The sequence below is a fragment of the Sceloporus undulatus genome, chromosome 1 (assembly GCF_019175285.1).
Source record: "Sceloporus undulatus isolate JIND9_A2432 ecotype Alabama chromosome 1, SceUnd_v1.1, whole genome shotgun sequence".
Lineage (NCBI taxonomy): Eukaryota > Metazoa > Chordata > Lepidosauria > Squamata > Phrynosomatidae > Sceloporus > Sceloporus undulatus.
Window position 1 is genome coordinate 8436124 of NC_056522.1, and position 20881 is coordinate 8457004.

General features: G+C 42.6%; 1 protein-coding gene across 3 annotated transcripts; it reads right to left on the reverse strand.

Annotated features, from left to right (window-relative positions):
• Window positions 1-2747: 2747 nt before the first annotated feature.
• On the reverse strand, window positions 2748-19939 carry LOC121918362 (lingual antimicrobial peptide-like). 3 transcript variants are annotated; one of them, XR_006101219.1, is made up of 6 exons: window positions 19705-19939; window positions 18132-18225; window positions 17958-18056; window positions 6340-6416; window positions 3474-3556; window positions 2748-2997 (listed from the first exon to the last, which is right to left on the reverse strand). XR_006101219.1 is itself a non-coding variant. In XM_042444426.1 (6 exons), exons 1-5 carry the CDS (start codon window positions 18563-18565, stop codon window positions 3491-3493), a joined length of 354 nt encoding a protein of 117 aa, XP_042300360.1. In that variant the 5' UTR covers window positions 18566-18604; the 3' UTR covers window positions 2748-2997; window positions 3474-3490. The 3 variants fall into 3 exon arrangements, 1 of the variants encoding a protein (XP_042300360.1); XM_042444426.1 differs by lacking the exon at window positions 19705-19939 and adding an exon at window positions 18548-18604; XR_006101218.1 differs by lacking the exon at window positions 18132-18225 and having other exon boundaries at window positions 19705-19929.
• Window positions 19940-20881: the final 942 nt, after the last annotated feature.

Below are 20881 nucleotides of genomic sequence, written 5' to 3' on the forward strand. Positions count from 1 at the left end.
TATGTAAGTTATGTGTAGTTAAAAATATGAGATAAAGAGAAAGGAATCCTAATCATTTCTCTTGGATATTAGTTCAAAATGGCAGGGTGTTGTTTGGTCTGCCTGTGATACGGAGCTCTACCTCACCTTGCTTTTAGTTCCATGAACTTATACAGATCGAAAGGCTTTCTTGGTTACTGTAGACCAGGGTTAGGCAACCTTTTTGAGCCGGGGGCCAGGTTGCTGTCCCTCAGACAACTGGGGGGCTGAAGCCAAAAAATAAATAATTTAATAATTTAAAAAAAAATTTTTTTAAAAAATAAACCAGGACAAATGTAGGACAACATTTTCAAATGGTGGACACTTTTTTTTTAAAAAAGTGGAGGATACACAAAAAAATTTGCTGATTTTTTAAAAAATGTTAATATAAATGCATGTTTCTGAGGCGTCTATAGACAATTGCCCTCCTTGCCCCTGCGCACGAGAGGCCAAAGGCCCCGGTGGCAATCGGCGGCAGGACCGGGCTGGGGCCGGTCCCAAGGCCTCGCCTCGCCGCATCTGGCCCACGGGCCGCAGGTTAACTACCCCTGCTGTAGACCCATCTTTCCACCTTCCCATGTATATAGAATTGGACTTTAAGGAAGCCAAGCCTCTTCAAAAGCCATGTTACACTACCATATTTTTGTAAATGAGTTGCTGTCCTCTAGAGATAGACATAACGTTTGAAAATATGAGACCCTTGCCTCAACCTAACTTTACAGAGTGGGGAGGTTTAAAAGCAGACTTTTCTGAAAATAAAGTTCTGACTCTACTTTGCTCACCATAGTTATGCCCAGCCAGCCTGAGGACTCAGAGGAGGATGAGTAAGCTGAGCCAGAGACTCAGCTTGAAATTGAGCCTGGCCCTACTTCTGCCCAGCCAGCTCAAGCAGAACCTGAGCCTGATCCTAGTTCTGGCCTGCCAGCTCAAGCAGAGTCTGTGGCCTCCAAGGAGGCTCAGCAACTAAGCCTCTTGGCAGCAGAGCCTTCAGGCATGGAAGAGAATGAAGAGAACATACCTAACCAACCAGTGAAGAGCTGAAAAGACATGTCTCTGGCTTTTGAGGAGACTTTATGAAAAATGCCAATTAATCAGCAAACAGCTGAGCTCATGCGAGCTGGGAATATTATTAGGTGTAGGACACCAGGCCATTTGTCAGAGATTATCTGAGTTCGCTAGTGAAAGCACGCTTGATCCTTACCCTCCTTTTCTTCTCAGCCTGGACCTATGATTACTGGACTGCCTAATCATCTTGACCCTCTGGAACCCTTGACCTTGGACTGCCTGATCATCTTGTCTCACTGAAACTCTGGACCTCAGATTGTTTGACTACTCTCTGGTTTGCACCTTGGACTTGGCTTTATATTTTCTTTGTGTACATGAGACTTTACAGTTTCCTTTACATATTTTTTTTAAAGTTTAGCTATCAGCATTCTTGAGTCAGAGGTTATTCTGTTCGGGAAAGCAACCATGCCTAATGATGCCACTCATTTATACTAATACACCACACTGGATCTCCTTTCCCTTTTGACAGGTTTGCAATATGTTTTTCATAGTCCAAAATCCTGCAGAACAGGTGAATTTGCAAATTCTTTATTTTGCCATTTTTCTGGAAAAGGAAAGGTGTATCTAAGAAGTGTTATGTTGTGTTCCTGCAGGTGGATACTGAAGACAAAGACATCCTCCTGGATATCCCAGGGGTACTCTGAGATTCCAGAGGAACCACAGAATCATACAATCCCAAAGTTGGATGAGAATGCAAGAAAATCCAGTCCAAAACCCTGCTATGGAGGAAGATACAGTCAAAGCACCCCCGACAGAGGTAGTGAAAATGATGAACAGCTCATACCATGAGAAAGTTCCTGTGGCTTGAATTCATTGTTCCTAGTCTTTAGAACAGTGGAAACCAAAGTTTTTTTGTGGGTTTTTCGGGCTATGTGGCCATGTTCTATAAGAGTTTCTTCCTGACATTTTGCCAGCATCTGTGGCTGACATCTTCAGAGAATGCTTGCCTGGAAAGGAGTTGGGTATATATATACTGTGTGAGCTGGAAAGGCAGGAGTGATTTGCATGTGTATTGTTCTGTTGCTAATGGTAAGCCTCAGAGTGGGAGGGTCTGCAAAAGAGGATTAGTGTCTGCTTGATTAATCCTGGGGCTATAAAGTCATTGAGAACATTGGATTTTGAATGGAACTCCTTTCCCCATGTGAGAGATGAAACATTTAATTTTCTCATACTTAAACTGTGGTGAGAACAGTAGATATATTTCCCACTCTTCTCCAGGGATGAGAAGAATTTTGACAGTTATTTCCATTCCTATATACAAGGGAGGCAGTCCTCAAGATGTGAGGGTGTACACCTGGTGAGCAGTACGTGGCTACTGAGTGAGCAAGAAAGGGCATTGCCCCTCTTTCATTTTTACCGAACAGCCACACCAAACCCAAATTGCACCCTCTGGAGCCTGCTGTGTTCTTTGCCGCAGCTGCACCAAAGAACTGGAGAAAAGCCACCGCTCCTACGGCAAAGGTGCTTTTTTCCACTGTAAAAAGGAGTGCCATTTTGACGGTTCTTTTTAGAGTGGCAAACTGCCAGATTAAGGCCTTGGTGTGTGGTTGCTGCAGCCCCAATCCAGCGCTGAATGGAGCATTGGGACACCACTGTATCTGTTCTGCGTGACAAGGTAATCAAAATGGCATACAAACACCACAAATGAAGAATGACTCATGATATTGTTGATGACAATGACCTTCTTGTCAAATTTTTAATAAAGAGAGAAACAGAAACTGTTAATCCACCGCACACTTGCATTTATTGTTACTGAAGGAAGAACTAAGTTGTAAGATTCTTTTGTGTTTCTTCAGTGGGTGAAAAGACTATAATACAGATTTTGTAGCAGACTTGGAGACAGTAAAACAGGCAATGATGATTTTTCTGGTCAAGGCAGGATGTCCTTCCATATATTCAATTTCTCCGTCTTATCTAGCATTGAGAAATGTATGGGATGGAGGCAGGGAAACCACAATCATTTAGTATTTCTTCCAAAATGAGTGTCCTCTTCTTATGTAAATCACTTTTGCATCTTTCTCTCATTGTCCCCTACCACCAGCAGGGTGTAGTTTCCATTGTGGGTGGGTGGGGAACAAAATAAGGGCACAGCGCACTGCCACAACAATTTTGGATGCAAATAATTTTTTTTTCCTGCATTACCACAATGATTAGCATTGTAGTAATTTAAAGCTTCACTTGAGCCATAAACATAGCTGGTCAGTGTGAAGTTGAAGGCTTTCATGACCGGCACCCATAGTTTTTTGTGGGCTATGTGGCCATGTTCTAGAAGATTTTCTTCCTGACGTTTCGCCAGCATCTGTGACTGGCATCTTCTCTGAAAATCTTCTAGAACATGGCAACATAGCCCCAAAATCCCACAAAAAACTATAATTGGTCAATATGCTTACCCTGGGTGTTATCATTCTTATCCTGGCAACAGCACTCTGCAGCATGGGCTTAATGTTGAACACCTTCCAATAGAGATGAAACCCTGAGGGAAAAGATGTAGAAAATCTCTCAGACTTGTTTGTGCTATGTTTCCCACCTGCAATTTCCTCCCACCCTTCACTTAGATTGGGCCTAAATTCTACTAATATTCCCAACCTCAGTTGGTCCATTAAATTGATGGGATTTACATAAATGTTGGCTCACCAATCAACAGTTGATTCAACATGTGTGTTCTCATTGGGATGGCTTCTCAAATTCAGGACCTTGTATTTTCTTCCCTCGTGTTGTGTTCTGTGTGTCATCAAATCTTGCTGGCTTATGGTCACACTAAACTGAACTTAACATGGGGTTTGATTGTCAGGATTAGCTCAGAGTGGATCAGTCATTGCCTTCTTCTGTGGCTTAGAAAAGGTGACTTGTGCAAAGTCACCTAGTGGGTTTTCCTGGCCAAGCAGAGATTCAAAGCCTGGGCTCCCAGAGTCATTGCCCAACACTCAAACTATTAGACCACGCTGGCTCTCCTTTCCCTAGCAATTCAATATGTTTTACATGGGGCAAAATTCTGTAAAACATGTGGATTTATAGGTTTTGTTCTCTCTCCTCTCCCATTGCCTGGGGAAGGAAATGGGTAAGGCGTGTTACATACACTCACAAAGTACGTCCCCAGGATGTACTAGGGTTAGGAAGGGGTGTCACTTCCTGACGCCCCTAACCCTAGTACGGACTGGGTCCATACAAAATGGTGGTGCCCGTTCCACATGGGGGCCACCATTGCTACGTCACGACTGTGCCACCTCCATATGGGGCAGTGCAGAAGTGATGTACTGGGGCTATGCGAGGGCGCCAGGGGCGGCCTTTCTGCGGCCCCAGAAGGAGCTTCGTTTTGGAGCTCTTTCCACCTTTGTGTCACTGGGCGCAGCCTTTACATGGCTGCACCAGCGACACAGAGCAGAAAGGGGCCAGGCTGCCCCTTTCTTCTCCTCCCCGCCATCCTTCATATGACATCCTTTCAGAGATTTAAACATGACTCATCATGTTACTCCTTCACCTTGTTTTTTCACTGCTGGACATAGCCTACTCCCTAAGCCATAGTCTCCAAACCTTTTACTAGTAGTGTAAAGAATTCTTGTCAAAATTTGATATACATATGAAATATCTGTTATTTGAAGATTTTGTAATTTTTTTTAAAAGATGAAATTATTAGAACTTCTCAATCAATGAGTAAGATTTTTTTTAATCATTTGCAAATGAAGGGACAGGGCCTTTCAACTGACAATTCAATGGCCAGTATTTGCGTGTTTTGCATAAGCCAAGCTACCATTCATACTGGGGCTTACCAGAGGCTATTTCCTTTGTTAGGGTGATGTCCTCCCCCAACTTTGCCTACATCTTTGCTTTGAAAAACAAATGAGAACAAAAACAGAGAACATTTTGTGTGTAGGTGGGGGTGGATACCTTCAGTCATTCTCCTCTTTCTTGTCATGCTCTCCCATTCAAATTCTCACAGAAGAGAAGAAGGAGGTGGGGTGGGGTGAAGTGGCAAATGGCAGTGTTCTTCTGCCAAGCAGAAATTCTGCAATGGAGAAATCCTAGCATTGGAAGGGATCCCAGAGGTCATCTTGTCCAACCCCCTTCTACCATGAAGGAATACTTAGAAATTCTACCTCTGAAGCTGAGAGAGTGTGACCAACCCTCACAAAAGAGAAGAAGGGGGTGGGGTGGGGTGAAGTGGCAAATGGCAATGCTCTTCTGCCAAGCAGGAATTTTGCCATGGAGAAATCCTAGGATTGAAAGGGATCCCAAAGGTCATTTCATCCAACTCCTTTCTACCATGAAGGAATACCTAGCATTCTAGAGTTGGACTTGGAGGCTGAGAGCATGCAACTTGCCCAAAGTCACCCAGTGAGTTTCTGTGGTGAAGTGGGAGGCTAGAGTTCTAATCTCAGCTCAGCCATGTTAATCCACAGTGTGACCTCAGGGACATTCTGAATTCTCCTTGCCCAAAAGCAAGCCAATCATAGCCTTTGACTTCACAAACCAATCATAGCTTAAATACGAGCCTAGATGTCTAGAATTGCATTGACTTTTTAAGTTGTCACACCATACTGCTGACTCCTGTTTAGCCTGTTGGCCCCTAAGACTTGTAAATTCCTTCTCATGTACTGCCATCAAACCAAGGTCATCCATTCTAAATCTGTGCATTTCATCTTTGCTCCCCAAGTGTAGTATCCCACGTTTCTCCATGCTTCCCAGCTGCAGAAACATAGTAATATGCTGTGTGGCCACCTCCTACCCTTCTCGGCCCACAAAAAGGCCACAGATGACACCAAGGTGGCATGGTAGTAAATGATGTTCACGGGAAAAGAGGGAAAAAGCAGAACTATGCCTAGTGGATTTTTACTATCTTTTGACCCATATAAGATCAAAGGCAGAAGCTGAAGTCCTCTTGGTTAGTCCTGCTAGAGTAGACCCATTGAATCCATTGTTGTATGGTAAGTTCACATGTAGGTAAAAATAGCTAAATGAAATAGTTATTTGGCTATATGATTTCCATTTTTGTTTCATCTCGCTTTATTTAAAGAATATTCTCCCACAGATTAAAGCACACTTCTATTTTCTTATTCTCTTTCTGTCAGATTCATGCAAGGGTTAGAAAGTTGCTTTGTAAAGAATGCATACTGCTTCGGGGCTTGTCTTAATGTTCATAAATACTATGTTAGCCTCACTAAGGCATCATTCACTAAGAACCAAGGTGTGTTTTATCACAAGTGTTGGGAAGAGGATAGAAAACATTGCAAGTCCTGTGAAATTCTTTGGTATCCTTACCGCAGGGCATTTGATAATGGTACAAGCACCTTTGTAATGACGACATTGTTCACGATTGCGGACAGGGCCCAATTCTCCTGTTCAAAAGAACAAAGGAAATGTGCAAGATGATGTAAAATATGGAAAACAGTACTAACACCTTCTCATAAACATACAGTTCTAGACCTATTACAATTGGTCACACACTTATCTGACAGAGCAGAGCTGAGCAAATCATTTCTGCAGGGCTGGAAAGGCCATGGGGAATTGCTAATTGACATAGACACAAAATCATAGAATAGAATAAACTTTGGATTAAATTGTACAGTTGTAATATATTTGTTTGGTCATTTTGCCTAACCTTTGGGTTACTACTTTTCAGTTGAATGTATTATAAAATATTAATAGAATAATAGAAGCATTGAGTTGAAGGAACCACAAAGGCCATCAAGTCACGCAGAAATTTTATAGGATTGGAATTAGACTGGCAAATAGGAAAAAACATTAGTAGTAGGCATGTACATATCAATGAAAAAACAAGATAAATTTTTTCCAAAAATTAACAAATATTTTGACCCAATACAGCTATGAAAATATGATTATACTGGGTGATTAGAATGGAATAATAGATCCAGAAATAGATAGAAAATCTCAGAAACTGATTAAAAAGAGGCAAGGAAAACTCCCCAAAACTTTTTTTGGGATGAAAGATGCATATAATGGACATTTTGAGAATAAAACAAGGAAATGGAAGAGACTATACATTCTACTCGAAAAGATACAAATCATGGCCGAGGATCAACATGTTCCTGGTAGCAATATCATTGGCACTTAAAATTGATAAAATGGATATTGTTGTTATTCTTAGCCAGGGGTCGGCAACCTCCGGCCTGCGGGCCGGATGCGGCCCGCGGAGGCCTGCCGCCTGGCCCCCAGGTGCTATTGCTCTTCGCCGCTCTGGGCGCTGCCATTTTGGGCAAAAAAATGGCTGTGCCCATAGCGGCCTCTGGGGCTATGGGCGCCACCATTTTTTCGCCCAAAATAGAGGCGAAATCTCGTGCGACCTCAGGGGAGGTCACGCGAGACTTCGCCGCCATTTTGCCGCCCAAAATGGCGGCGCCAGAGCGGCGAAAAGCCGCGATGGCAGCCGCGGGCGGCAGCGCGGCAGGCCTTTAGGAGGCCGCTGCTGTCCTGGGGCCCTCCAGGAGCGCTCCCAGGGCGCAGGGGGCCCTCCCCGCCTCCGCGGGGCTCCGCCGGCCGTCCCCGCTCCCGCGGGGGCTCCGCGCGGCCCTCCCGCCCTCCCCGCAGGCTCCGCGGCCCTCCCCACCTCCCGCAGGGAAGAGCAGGAGGAGGAAGAGGGGGCAGCAGGAGGAGGAAAGAGCAGGAGGAGAATGAAGAGAGGAAGAAGGTGGTGAGTGGCCAGTGGCCAGATGTGGTTTTTTTTTGTTTTTCAGTTATTTTTAATTGCAATAACAAGGGTCCCTGGCTTGACAATGATAGGTGTGATTGTGATGATTGATGATGACGATGATGATGAATATAAGCCAGCTTGAGAGGCCTAGAGGCACTGTTTCTGAAGCCAAGAGAGTGTGACCCTTGCAAGTGTGTTTGTGTGCTTTTAATGCTAACACGTCTCCTTGCTTTACAATGATAGTGTGATGATGATGATGATGATGCAGCTTGAGACGTATGCAACTACTGTTTCAGCAGCGAAGTGAGAGAGTGTGACTTGCAAAAGTGTGTTTTGTGTGCTTTTATGCTAACAGTCTCCCTGATTTGACACTGATAGTTGTGATGATTGATGCAGCTTGGAAGTATGCAACTACTGTGTTCAGAAGCCTGGGAGAGAGTGTGACTTGCAAAGTGTGTTTTGTGTGCTTTTAATGCTTAACAAGTCTCCTTGATTTGACATATGATAGTGTGATGAATGATTGATGCAGCTTGAGAAAGTATTGCAACTACTGTTCTAGAGCTGCGGAGAGTTGTGACTTGTCAAAGTGTGTTTTGTGTGCCTTAATGCTAAACAAGTCTCCCTTGCTTTGACAATTAGTGTGGTGGTTGATAATGATGATTGATGCTGACCATGAATGATATGAGTCCGTCTTGAGAGCCTGCACGCACTGTTTCTGAGCCAAGGAGTGTGACTTTCCAAAGTGCCTTTTCTGTGTGTTTTTGGTTCTTTATGGCAATATTGTATCAGAAAGCCTCTGGGGCAAGGCCAGTGTAAATTGCTCGTGTTTTTACCAACCCTGCTCGTGAAGAAACAACCAAGTCCCTTAACCAAGTACCACATTTCTGAGAAGTACACTTGGTCAAGACGGCTGAAACCACCTTGACTGTTCAATATGCATAGCCATGTTAAACCATGCTAGTGTTACACCCAAGGGTTTGATTATGGAATAAGCCTCTGAATATGCAAGAGGCCATGTTAAGTTAAGCCATGTGAAATGCACAACTGTGCTGTTGTGTGTGTTTTGGAATGCAGTTGGGGGTGTTTGTCCAGAAAGGCACGAGGAGGAGAGGGCGGGCACACCCTCCTCCTCTTGCCGGGCTTTGGTAAGGCTCCGCCCGGAGGGTGCCTCGCCCCGGGTGGCTCCGCCCGGTGAGCTCCGCCCCCAGCATGCAGCCACGCCCGGAGGTGGAAGCTCCACCCCGGCTTCGGCCCCCCAACTGTCGGGGGGACCACCAACCCGGCCCCCGCTCCAAAAGGTTGCCTACCCCTGTTCTTAGCTGTCCTTGTGTCAGTTCCATCTCATGGTTCTCTGTGGATGAGACATCTCCAAGAATACCTATCTTCCACTGCCTTGCCGATCCTGCCTATCCATCTGGTTTGTGGTCTTCCTCTCTGTTCTTCTACATCTAACTTTCCTGCATCATTGTTTTTTTAGTGATCCATGCCCTCTCATTAGTGTTCAGAGTACAATTTTCCTCCTCTATCTTAAGCTTCCAAGGAGAGTCCTGGTCTGATCTGTTCAAGAGCCCATTTCAAGCGGCCCATTTGTTTATTTGTTTTGGCTCCCCAGACTAAGTACTCTTCTCCGGCACTTCCTTCACTGTCTAGATCTTACCATATATACAAGGTAACTTGGATCACAATGGCCTGAATGATTCTGACTTTAGTTTTCAGTTGAATGTCTTTGCTCTTGCTACAGAGCGGAGAGAGAGAGGTAGCTGGGCAGCCATTGAAGTGGTGACTGTTTAATTTTTTCTCTTAAACTCTAGGAAGCGTGTTGCTTGTATCACATTCAGTGAGTCACTCTGTGAGTCATAGGGGGCGGAGCTAGCAGGACTAGTTCTTATTTACTCATCCCCAGAGCCATGCGCCATTAGAAATTTTAGTTCTATTTTTTATTTCATTCTTTTTCCTCCAAGGAAATCTACAGCCGAGGCAGTTTTGATTGCTCACTGCCACAAATTGAAGGAATTCAGGAGCTTTACGGTGTTTTCTCGAGGATTTTTTTTCAGAGGAAGCCCACAATCCTGTTCCAGTAATTTCCTAAGACTTTTCAGTATGGACACTGACGGACCATGGCAGTCACCTGCAACATTGTGGATGTTTGTCTTCTTTGCCTACAGAAGGTGGAGACTTCACATGCCCCTGTGCAAGTGGTTAGTCTCTTGGAGGAGAAAGTGCAGCAGTTTGGAGTCCAAGTAGCTAGCTACACTTCAGCATATTAGGGAGCAGGAGTATTTCCTGGACCGACAGAACTAACAATCTGCGACGATAATACCATGCCGAGGAAGCTGGCTAGACCAGAGGTCATTCACATACACAGGAGGCAGAAGCTGGAGGAATGTCACACGAGAAGTAGCCAAAGGGATTGTTTGGGGAGCTTGCAGCTAGAGAATCGATTCGAAGCTCTTTCCCTTATCAAGGAGGATGAGAAGAGCAGCATGAACGACTTTAGGGACAGGCAGGCAAGCTGAGAGTCCCACCCGATGGAACAGTCACTGCTAAGCCTCGTAGGAGGCTGTGGTCGTAGTGTGGGGGATCCTTGCTGAGGGGTACAGAAGCAGTGATTTGTAGGCCTGACAAGATGTCTCGAGAGTGTGTTGTCTTCCAGGGGCAAAGATCCATGATGTACGAGAGGCGGCCAAGACTGGTCCAGCCTACTGACAATACCCCTTCCTTTTGGTCCATGTGGGAACTAATGTACTGCAAGACACAGCATTCAGAACATCAAAAGGGTTATGATGCGCTTGGTAGGAAGCTGAAAGGATGGATTGTACAGGTTGTACATCTCATCTCTTCTGCCAGTTGAAGGGCACGGTTCAGGAAGGAGAGAAAATAGCGGATTGTGAACAACTGGCTTCGCCGATGTGCCACCGAGAAGGATTTGGATTCTTTGATCATGGCTGCGGTCCATGGAGGGACTTCTTGCAAAGGATGGGTGCATCTCACACCAGTTGGAAGAAATGTTTTTGCCAACAGTCTCAAGAACTTGATCCGGAGGGGCTTTAACTGAGTTCCGAGGGAGGGAGACAATATAAGGAAGGCGAAAGGGATGGCGGAAACTAGTCCAAAAAGACATAGAGAAACAAGAAAAAAAAAGTGCAAGGATCCAACGTGGAGGCAAAAAACCTGCACAAGCCGCAAGTAATGGGCCCCTGGTCTGATGTCTCTACACTAATACACAGAGCATGGGAAATAAGCAAGTGAACTTGAACCTAGTACAACCACAACAATATGATATAATAGGCCTCACTGAACCTGGTGGGATGAGTCTCATGATTGGAATGTGGAAATAGAGGGTTAACCTTTTAAAGAGACACCGGTCAACAGGAAAGGGGGAAATTGCACTATATGTCAGAATATTTACACCAGTGAAGAGATCCAGGACCTCATCATGGAAGCCAGGTGGAGAGCATCTGGATAAAAATTAAGGGGAGGGAAACAATGAGGTGTTATGGTGGGAGTCTACTACAGCACCCCAGTCAGACTGAGGAATTGGATGATATCTTTCTAGAACAGATGACCACACAGTCCACAAAGAGAGATTTAGTAGTGATGGGCGACTTCACTATCCTGATATTTTCTGGAAGTCAAACTCGCAAAAATCCTCAAGGCCGCAGCAAATTCCTCACTTGCCTGGAAGACTATTTCATGGTCCAAAAGGTGGAGAGCAACAAGGGGTCACTATTTTGGATCTGATCCTAACCAACGGATGACTTGGTTAATGGGTGCAAGTGTGGGGTCCTTAGTGGAAGTGACCATGTTCTCCTGGAGTTGTTATTATCAATGGAAAGCAGAAGCAGGCTGAGTCAAACACACATCTAGACTTTAGAGAGCAGATTTCAGTAAACTTAGAGAAGTATTGAGGGTGATCCCGTGGTCAGAATACTAAAAAGATAAAGGAGTTCAGGACGGATGGGAGTTTCTCAAAAGAGAGTACTTAAGGCACAAATTCAACGTTCCAGTGAAGAGAAAAAACGGGAGGTATCTCAAGAAACCAGGATGGATGACTAAGGAACTTTCAACCGAGCTAGTTTGAAAGAAGCAATGTATAAGAATGGAAAAGGGGGAATCACGAAAAAAGGTTCAAAGAAATGCAGCATGTGTAGGGGTAAAATCAGAAAAGCTAAAGCACAGATGAACTCAGGCTTGCTAGAGAGGTTAAGAACAATAAAAAGGGCTTTTTTGGATATGTCCGCAGCAAGAGGAAGAAGAAGGAAACGGTTAGGGCCACTGCGTGGGAGAAGATGGCAAAATGCATACAGCAGACAGAGAAAAGGCAGAATTACTCAACACCTTCTTTGCCTCATCTTCTCAGAAAAGCAAAGGGTGCTCAACCTGAGGATAATGGAGCAGAGGACAGGATGGGGCATTCAGTACAGAATAGTAAAGAGGTGGTAGTGAGGAACACCTTATTAATCTAAATGAATTTAAGTCTCCGGACCAGATGACTCATCCAAGGGTATTAAAGAACTGGCAAATGATATCGGAGCCATTGGCAAAATCTTTGGAAAACTCCTGGAAAAACAGGAGAGATCCCAGCCGCAGCTGGCGGAGGGCAAACGTTGTCCCCATCTTCAAAAAGGGGAAAAAAGAGGATCCCAACAATTATCGTCCAGTTGTCTGACATCAGTACTAGGAAAGATTTGGAGCAGATCATAACAGAGAGTCTGTGAACATCTAGAGGCAATGCCATATCCACAAAAGTCAACATGGGTTTCAGAGAAACAAGTCATGCCAGACAAACCTGATCTCTTTCTTTGATTAATTACCAGCTTGGTAGATGAAGGGAATGCTGTGGTATAGTATATATCTTGATTCAGTAAGGCCTTTGACAAAGTTCCCCATGACATTCTTGCAAACAAGCTTGTAAATGTGGACTAGACAAAGGAACTGTTAAATGGATCTGTAATTGGTTGACCGGCCAAACCCACAGGGTGCTCCACAATGGCTCCTTTTCATCCTGGAGGGAAGTGACCAGTGGGTCCACAGGGCTCTGTCCTGGGCCCAGTGCTATTCAACATCTTATCAATGACCTGGATGACAGAATTGGAGCATATTTATCAAATTTGCAGATGACACCAAATTAGCAGGAATAGCTAATACTCCAGAGGACAGATCAGATTCAAAAGATCTGAATAGAATAGAAAGCTGGGCCAAAGCTAATAAAATGAAATTCAACACTGGAAATGTAATGTACTGCACTAGGGCAGAAAAATGAATGCACAGATATAGTGGGAGACACATTGCTGAATGAATGCAGAAACAGCTTTTGCAATGTAAATTAGGACTTTATGATAGAAACAATAAAAATGGATTTAAGTCAAGATTATCTGAATTGGATAGAGCAGTTTTATTAAAAACAAGAAAACTAAAATAATGATAAATAGAGGAAAAAACAGACCGTTGTCAAATTCAGAAAGGAAACTAGATGAGGTAGACAAAGGGATACTGTAGATATAGCATATCTCAATTTCAGTAAGGCCTTTGACAAGATCCCATGATATTCTTGAAACAAGTCTAGTGAATGTGGGCTAGACAAGGTAACTGTTATATGGGTTTGTAATGGTTGACTGGCTGATCCCCAGGTGCTTAACAATGGCTCCTCTTCATCCTAGAGATAAGTGACTAGTGGGATGCCACAGGGTTTTGTCCTGGGCCCAGTGCTATTCAACATCTTTTCAATGACTTGGATGAAAGAATAGAAGGCATGGATATCAAATTAGCCTTAATTACAAGGAGTAGCTAATCCCCAGAGGACGGATCAAAACTGAAGACCTGAATAGATAGAAAGCTGGGCCAAAGCTAACAAGAATTTCAACACAAAGAAATGTAGTTACTGCTTTAGGGCGAAGAAAAATGAAATGCAAAGATAATGAGATACATGTGAAAAGGATCTAGGAGTCCACTACGACCAGAGGTTGAACATGAGTCAGTAGTGTAATGTGGCAACTAAAAAGATCAATACAGTTTTAGGCTGGATCAATAGAACTATACTGTGGTCTCCAAATTGTGCCCTTCAGAGTTTTTGGACTTCAGCTCCCAGAGTCTCAAACCAGTTGGCCAATAGTCTGAGATTCTGGGAGCTGAAGTCCAATCTTTATAAAGCACAGTTTGGGGAATGCAGGTCTTGATCAAGGAAGTAATAGTTCCACTGTTATTCTGCTTTGGTCAGGTCTCACCTGGAATACCAGGCACCACAATTCAAAAAGGACATTGAGAACTGGAGCGTATCCAAAGAGGGCGACTAAAATGGTGAAGGGTTTGGAATCATGCCCTATGAGGATGACTTAGGAGCTGGGGATGTTTAGCCTAGGAAGAGAAGGTTAAGAGGTGATATGAAAGCCTTGTTTAAATATTTGAAGGGATGTCATATTGAGGAGGGAGCAAGCTTGTTTCTGCTGCTCCCGAGAACAGGACCCGGAGCAATGGATGCAAGCTAAGGAGAAGGATTCCACCTTATCATTAGGAGGGAACTTCCTGCACAGTTCCCTGCCCTCAGGCTTACAATAAAAAATACATGCAAATAAGGATAAGGGAGTGGTGGTGGGGAATAATTAATGGAATATTAATTAATTAATTAATAATTAAATATATCGATTATACACAGGGCTGAAGTTAAATATGAAAGACAATTTGTTAACGATGAATATGACAAGGCCAATAAAGAAAAAATGACACAAATATCGAATTTGAAATAGGAAAAAAGATAAAATATTTCGAAAAAAATATTATGTTGAAAATCCAAATTACAGTGGTACCCCGGGATCGCAAGCACCGCGTTACTGAAATTTCCGGATACGAAAAAATTCCATAGGAAAAAACTGTTCCGGGTTACGTTTTTTTTTCGGCTTACAAAAAAATTTTTGGTGCTTTTCGGCGCTTTTTCGCACGAAATCGCGGCTTCCAGTGCTAGCGCCTATGGTTTTTCGGGTTTGCGAAAGATTTCGGGTACGAAGGGCGCCGCGGAACGAATTAATTTCGTAACCCGGGGTACCACTGTATTAAAAAAAAAACAATTATGGTCTAGTATGGTAGGAGATAAAAAGATCTACAGGTTGGCCCAGTACAAATTTCATGGTTGGGAAGAACTATCAGGTATAGATGAATGTGACACCTAAATTTTTATTTCTCTTCAAAGTATACCACTTATAAGTACGACATCCCTTTTAGAGAATGGTAAAAAGAAATACCATTCTTGGAATAGGTGAACTGGTTAAGATAAAAATCATGCAAGTTAAAGATAAAGGTGACTGGGAATACTAAATTTAAAAATATTCATCACAGCTGTAGTTTAGAATGGATGAAAAAAAATGGGCTAGAATAAAAAAATGAGAGGCTAACAACTAAATTGTGCTGCGATTATATTTAGTTGGCTCATATGTTAATATACGATAAGATAAAATCAAACAAAGAATTCAATAATCCTTACATATGAAATCTCTGTTAAGAGTGTGGCAAAATATTAACACCACGTTTATACAGAAAATACCAAATGGACTTCATAAATGAAGCATTTTATAGGAGATAAAAAATGAAAGAAGGGATGGATAACATATGAGGACTTTTATATAGAAAAAGGAAAATACAGAATGAAAACTACAGAGGATTGATGAAAGAAGATTTTAAATGTAATTGGTTTTTATATAAACAATTACAGAGGTTCAAATGGATGAAATAATGTGTCAGATGAAAAAGAAGAACACAAATTATAAAAAAACATATAAAAATACCAAAGCCAAATGTTGGAATTGTTCGAAAACAGGGTCATAGGGGGGGGGGTTTACAAAGAGCTTAAAATACCTGGAAATAAATAATGAAGAAATGGAAAAAAATATTACCTATTAAAACTGGACAACCCAACAACCTATTTACTGGGGATCAACAAAGAATTAGAGAGAAAACATGGAAAAATCATTTTTGTATGATAATAGCCGCAAGGATAACATTTGTGAAAAAGGAAAAAAAACAAAGAAGAACCAACTATGTTTTTCTGTGAGTCGAAGGTTTTGTGGTTTTTAAATAGCATTATATACAGGTTAAAAACAGTAAGGCGGGATGCAAACCGCCGCTTTGAGGCGATCTGCCGCCGCCGCCGGTAGGTCCGCGGGGGAGCCGAAGCTTCAGACGGCCGATCCCGCGCGGAACCGAAAAAGAAGCTCCAAAATGGAGCTTCTTTTTCCGTCGCGTTTGCGACGTAGCGAGGCGCCAGGGGCGCACTCGCTACGTCACAAGGGACGCGACGCGTACGGACGCTCAGCGTCCGTATACGCAAGATGGCGCCGGCCATGTAGAAGGGCCGGCACCATCTTGTACGGAGGAGTCCGTACTAGCAGGGCGTCTATAAGAGACGCCCCTTTTTTAAAATGGGACGTCTCCCAGACGTCCCAAATGGCAAGTAGAAAGCCCCTAGGAGCATAAATAAACTATAATGTATCAACCATATAATGAGTTAAAAATAAATGAATTTTGAAAAGTTTTTTTTAAAAACCCTATGAAGAACTGTCTTGGGTTGATTGCTTTTAACTTGGTTCCTAAAGGGACATTTGTAAGGATGTCCATTCTAGTGGTGAACTAACAGGTGAAATATGTTACTCTCATTCCCAACCTCCCATTTTGATATCAAGAAATAGGGTGAGATTCACCCCTCCATGACCCTAAATGTCTCCGCATAGCTTTGAAGCAAGGGATCAGGTCAGTTAGTTTTAGGAGTTGTTTAGAGGGCTGTGATTCACTCACACCTCACAGAAGGCAAAGGAAATCTCATCAAGGACATACACTATTTTTTCTGTACAATATTTGTTCCTGTTTATCAGGTCCTGTGGGCTATCTTAAATAGGAATCTGCCTCATTACACATCCAATTCTCACCTCAAAAATCCCCCCCCCTAAGCGGTTGCCTTATACAATTTGGACCATTGATCATGGGACCCCTGGAACTTTGCCCCGGTGGTTTTACCCTATAAAGCCCTCAAATTTCCAATTGTTCCATGAAGTAGTTGGTTTATAGGCGCCACACTGTCACTCTGAGCCCTGCTAGACCCGGCTCATCATTGCCACTCTGAGTGCTCAGGAACGGCTGAGTCCCACCTCCCATCTACCAAACCGCATCTACTGGAACGACCTCTCGTGGGTAATATCATTGTGTGAAGCCTCATTTTATTCCAATCTACCACTTTGATTCTTAGCTTCTTATGTGCTTGTGTGAGAGGATGTTTGTTTCATGTGTGTGGTTATCAGTTTAATAAAATATAGTTAATAGAGGCTCCTGTCTCTGTTAGAATCATAGAATCATAGAATCATAGAGTTGGAAGAGGACACAACAAGGCCATCCAGTCCAACACCCTGCCCAAATCACAATCAAAGCATCCCCAACAGATGGCCATCCAGCCTCCTTTTAAAGATCTCCAAGGAAGGAGACTCCACTACACTCCGAGGGAGTTTATTCCACTGTCGGACAGCCCTTACCGTCAGGAAGTTCTTCCAAATGTTGAGGTGGAATCTCTTTTCCTCTAGCTTGCATCTATTGTTCAGGGTCCTAGTCTCTGGAGCAGCAGAAAATAAGCTTGCTCTCTCCTCAATATGATATCCCTTCAAATATTTAAACAGGGCTATCATATCACCCCTTAACCTTCTCTTCTCCAGGCTAAACATCCCCAGCTCCCTAAGTCGTTCCTTGTAGAGCAGGCTTCCAGATCCTTGACCATTTTGTTGCTCTCCTTTGGACCTGCTCCAGTTTCTCCACATCCTTTTTAAATTGTGGTGCCCAGAACTGGACACAATATTCCAGGTGAGGCCTGACCAGAGCAGAATATAGTGGCACTATTACTTCCCTTGATCTAGACACTATACTTTCATTGATGCAGCCTAAAATTGCATTGGCCTTTTTAGCTGCTACGTCACACTGTTGACTCATGTTCAACTTGTCGTCTACTTGGACTGCTTTGTTTCCCCCCTCCGTAAACATAGAGACAAAATCCCAAGGCTGCTTGTAACTCAGCCATAATCTGAGCTAGTATAAAAATTCCCTAAACTTCATAGTTACAAATACATGAGGATATAACATTGTATATAAAGTGCATACATCATTACTGGTTGGGAGGACTGAAATGCCAAGAGAGGTCTACTTGTTCAAATGATCCAACGTTTCTAACAACATCCACTCTAATGGTAAATTAACAACTTACCTGGTTCAGGAAGGAGCACCAGGAGAAGGGAAAGCAAGAGAACTTGTCTGGTCTTCATACTATGGCAGGCATAGATGTTTGGGTGTGTACTCTGTATTCCTAGAGAAGAGGCATGGGATGGTGATTAAGGATGTGAAAATATTCACATCCTTGAAGACAGACATAAAGACCTACCTGAGAAATGAAGACTGCTGGAGGGCCCCTCTTCTATCTCCCACCAGTGAGGGCAACAAATTATATGAGGTTGCAGAAGAGAATAGAATAGACACTGGGAGGGAGAGAGGAAGGAATTTAGAAGAACACTCATTAAAATGAGTAACTCTGATAATGGAGTTTATAGCAGATAGCCTTCTTCCCAGGTCACAAAGGGTTAAATGACGTGAGGCAGCTAAGTCACATTTTCATGTGGCTCATCATTAGGTTATGGGATAGCAATTGCCTAATGAAATGCCCAGTTGGGCAGAAGCACTAACATTCAAGGTTCTTCTCTGCAGAGATTATTAAAAGCCTTAAGTGACCATGAGGCAAGACACTCCAGAAAAGGAGATTCTAACAATTGTATCCACATCAGTATGTGGATGACACCCAACTCTATCTCTCCTTTCCATCTGACTCCAATGAAGCTGTCTCTGGTGCCGAACCAATGTCTGATGTCAGTAATGGACGGGATGAGGGCAAACAAACTGAAGCTTAATCCAGACAAGACAGAAGTGCTCCTGGTCAGTCATAAGGCAGATCTGGGAATTGGGGCAGTTACTGAGCTGGATGGGATTAAATTCCCCCTGAAATCTCAGGCTCACAACTTGAGTGTGCTCCTGGACTTCATTCTGAGCCTGGATACCCAGGTTTCAGGAGTGGCCAGGAGTGCATTTGCATAATTAATGCAGTGCACATTCCTTGAGACATCGGATCTGGCTACACTGACGCAAGCTGCCCTGGGGAAACTGTTCAGAAACTTCAGCAGGTCAAAAATGCCGCAGCTACAATTCTGACTGGAGCCAGTTACAGGAAACATATAACTCCTGTAATAAAACAGCTTCACCAGCAACTGGTCCGTTTCCAAGCACAATTCAAAGTGCTAGTCATTACCTATAAAGCCCTACATGGTTTAGGTCCAGACTATTTGAGAGGTTGTATCTTCCCATACGAACCACCTAGAGCCCTAAGATCCTGAAGAGAAAGTTTTCTCTCAGTCCCACCACCATCCCAGGCTCATTTTTTAAAGATTGTAAGCCTGAGGGCAGGGAACCATCTAATTAAAATAATAATTGTAAGCCGCTCTGAGAGCGGGGTATAAATACCATAAATAAATAAATAAATAAATAAATAAATAAGTTTGGTGAGGATATGAGAGAGAGCCTTCGCAGTGGCTGCTCCCACTCTGTGGAACTCCCTTCAACGAGAGACTAGGCTAGCCGCTTCACTGCTGGCCTTTCGCCGACAGGTGAAGACATTTTTATTTAAACAGGCCTTTTAAAATGTTGCCGACTTGGTTTTATTGGGGGATGAGGGGGTTAGTTTAAGATTATTGTTCTTAACTTTGTGTGTTTTAAATTTTATATTTGTAATTTTTATATATTTTTACATTTTTAATTGTGTAATTTTAATTGTTGTTTTAATGTGTTTTATATATGTTGTTAGCCGCCTTGGGTCCCACTTTGGGAGAAAGGTGGGATAAAAATAAAATTAATAATAATAATAACTTTTTTTAAAAAAAATTAAATAGTCAAAAAATAGTTTCACTCACCACTTTGATCAGAAATCTCAGTATCTACTGGAGAAGATCAGAACTGATTTTTTTTCCAAGGAAGACTTTGACATGGATGCTCTAAAAAAGTTGGCTCCTGCTTTCCCCCTAAAACAAAACTTGATGAAAGAAGAAATGTTTCTCCTTGAGCAAACACAGTACTTGTTTTTCTACTTCGGTGAAGCAAGTTCTTGTAATCTCCAGAGGGGTGGTGACTCTATGCCTTTGAAGAGCTTCCTAACAGGAGAACACAATTAGCTGAATATTTCCCCATTGCACAAGGAATCTGATGACCATTCAGGCAAAGCACACTTTGTTCCCTGTACAGGCTTCTGATTCTTCTCTTGTATTGATTTTAATCTTTATGAGTGATTCATGGAATATAAGAAGGGTACTATTTTTATTCAAGTGGAGCCTGAGAGATTTTGGACATCCTTCTTAAAGTTGGGATGGAAGCACACATTTCTTTTATGCAATGCAAATGGAAATAACATCAAATTTGAGAGAGATTGTAAGAATTTATGTACATTCTAGATGAATCCATTATTGGACTTGAAAGTGAATTTTTAATGGTTTTTCTCACCTAAAAATAGGATGGGCTTTATACATGAAAATGCCAAAAAATATATGACACAAGATATCATTTTTACATGAACATATTGTTTTTTAACAATATGTTTTTAACAATATAAGAACCAGAGTGATGTAGTGGTACAAATGTTGGACTATGACTCCAGAGTTCAAATCCCAGTTTGGACATGAAACTATTTTTTGACTATTTGTTTTTTTAAAAATGTAAATGTGTGTTTGTGCCTTCAAGTTATTATTATTAATTTTATTTTTATCCCACCTTTTCCCAAAAGTTACACTCTCTCAATCTCAGAGGATGGCGATAGCAAACCCCCTCTGAATATATCTTGCCAAGAAAACCCCTAGATAGATTCACCTTAGCATTGCTATAAGTTGAAAACAACTTGAAGGTACAGAACAACAATTGTTTTTTTTAAGTAAAATACATTTTTTTTTGGTCCAAGGTGCTTTTTTCCAATTTTAAGCATAAAAATCCCCAAATGTCAAAAATATTCCAGCAGTTGACTTCCCCCCACCACACCATTGTAATGTTTTGACTTCTGAAGACCTCTTTTTTGTGAGAAAAGCTGGAAAAAATTCTTTTTAT

Bases quoted from the DNA above. Each gene is read 5' to 3' on its own strand.
- LOC121918362 (XM_042444426.1), bottom strand. The intron at 18,057-18,131 runs GTAGGTCTTTAT...CCTCTTCTCTAG, and splicing joins CAGCAGTCTTCATTTCTCAG to GAATACAGAGTACACACCCA. The intron at 3,557-6,339 runs GTAAGGATACCA...CTTTTCCCTCAG, and splicing joins CCATTATCAAATGCCCTGCG to GGTTTCATCTCTATTGGAAG.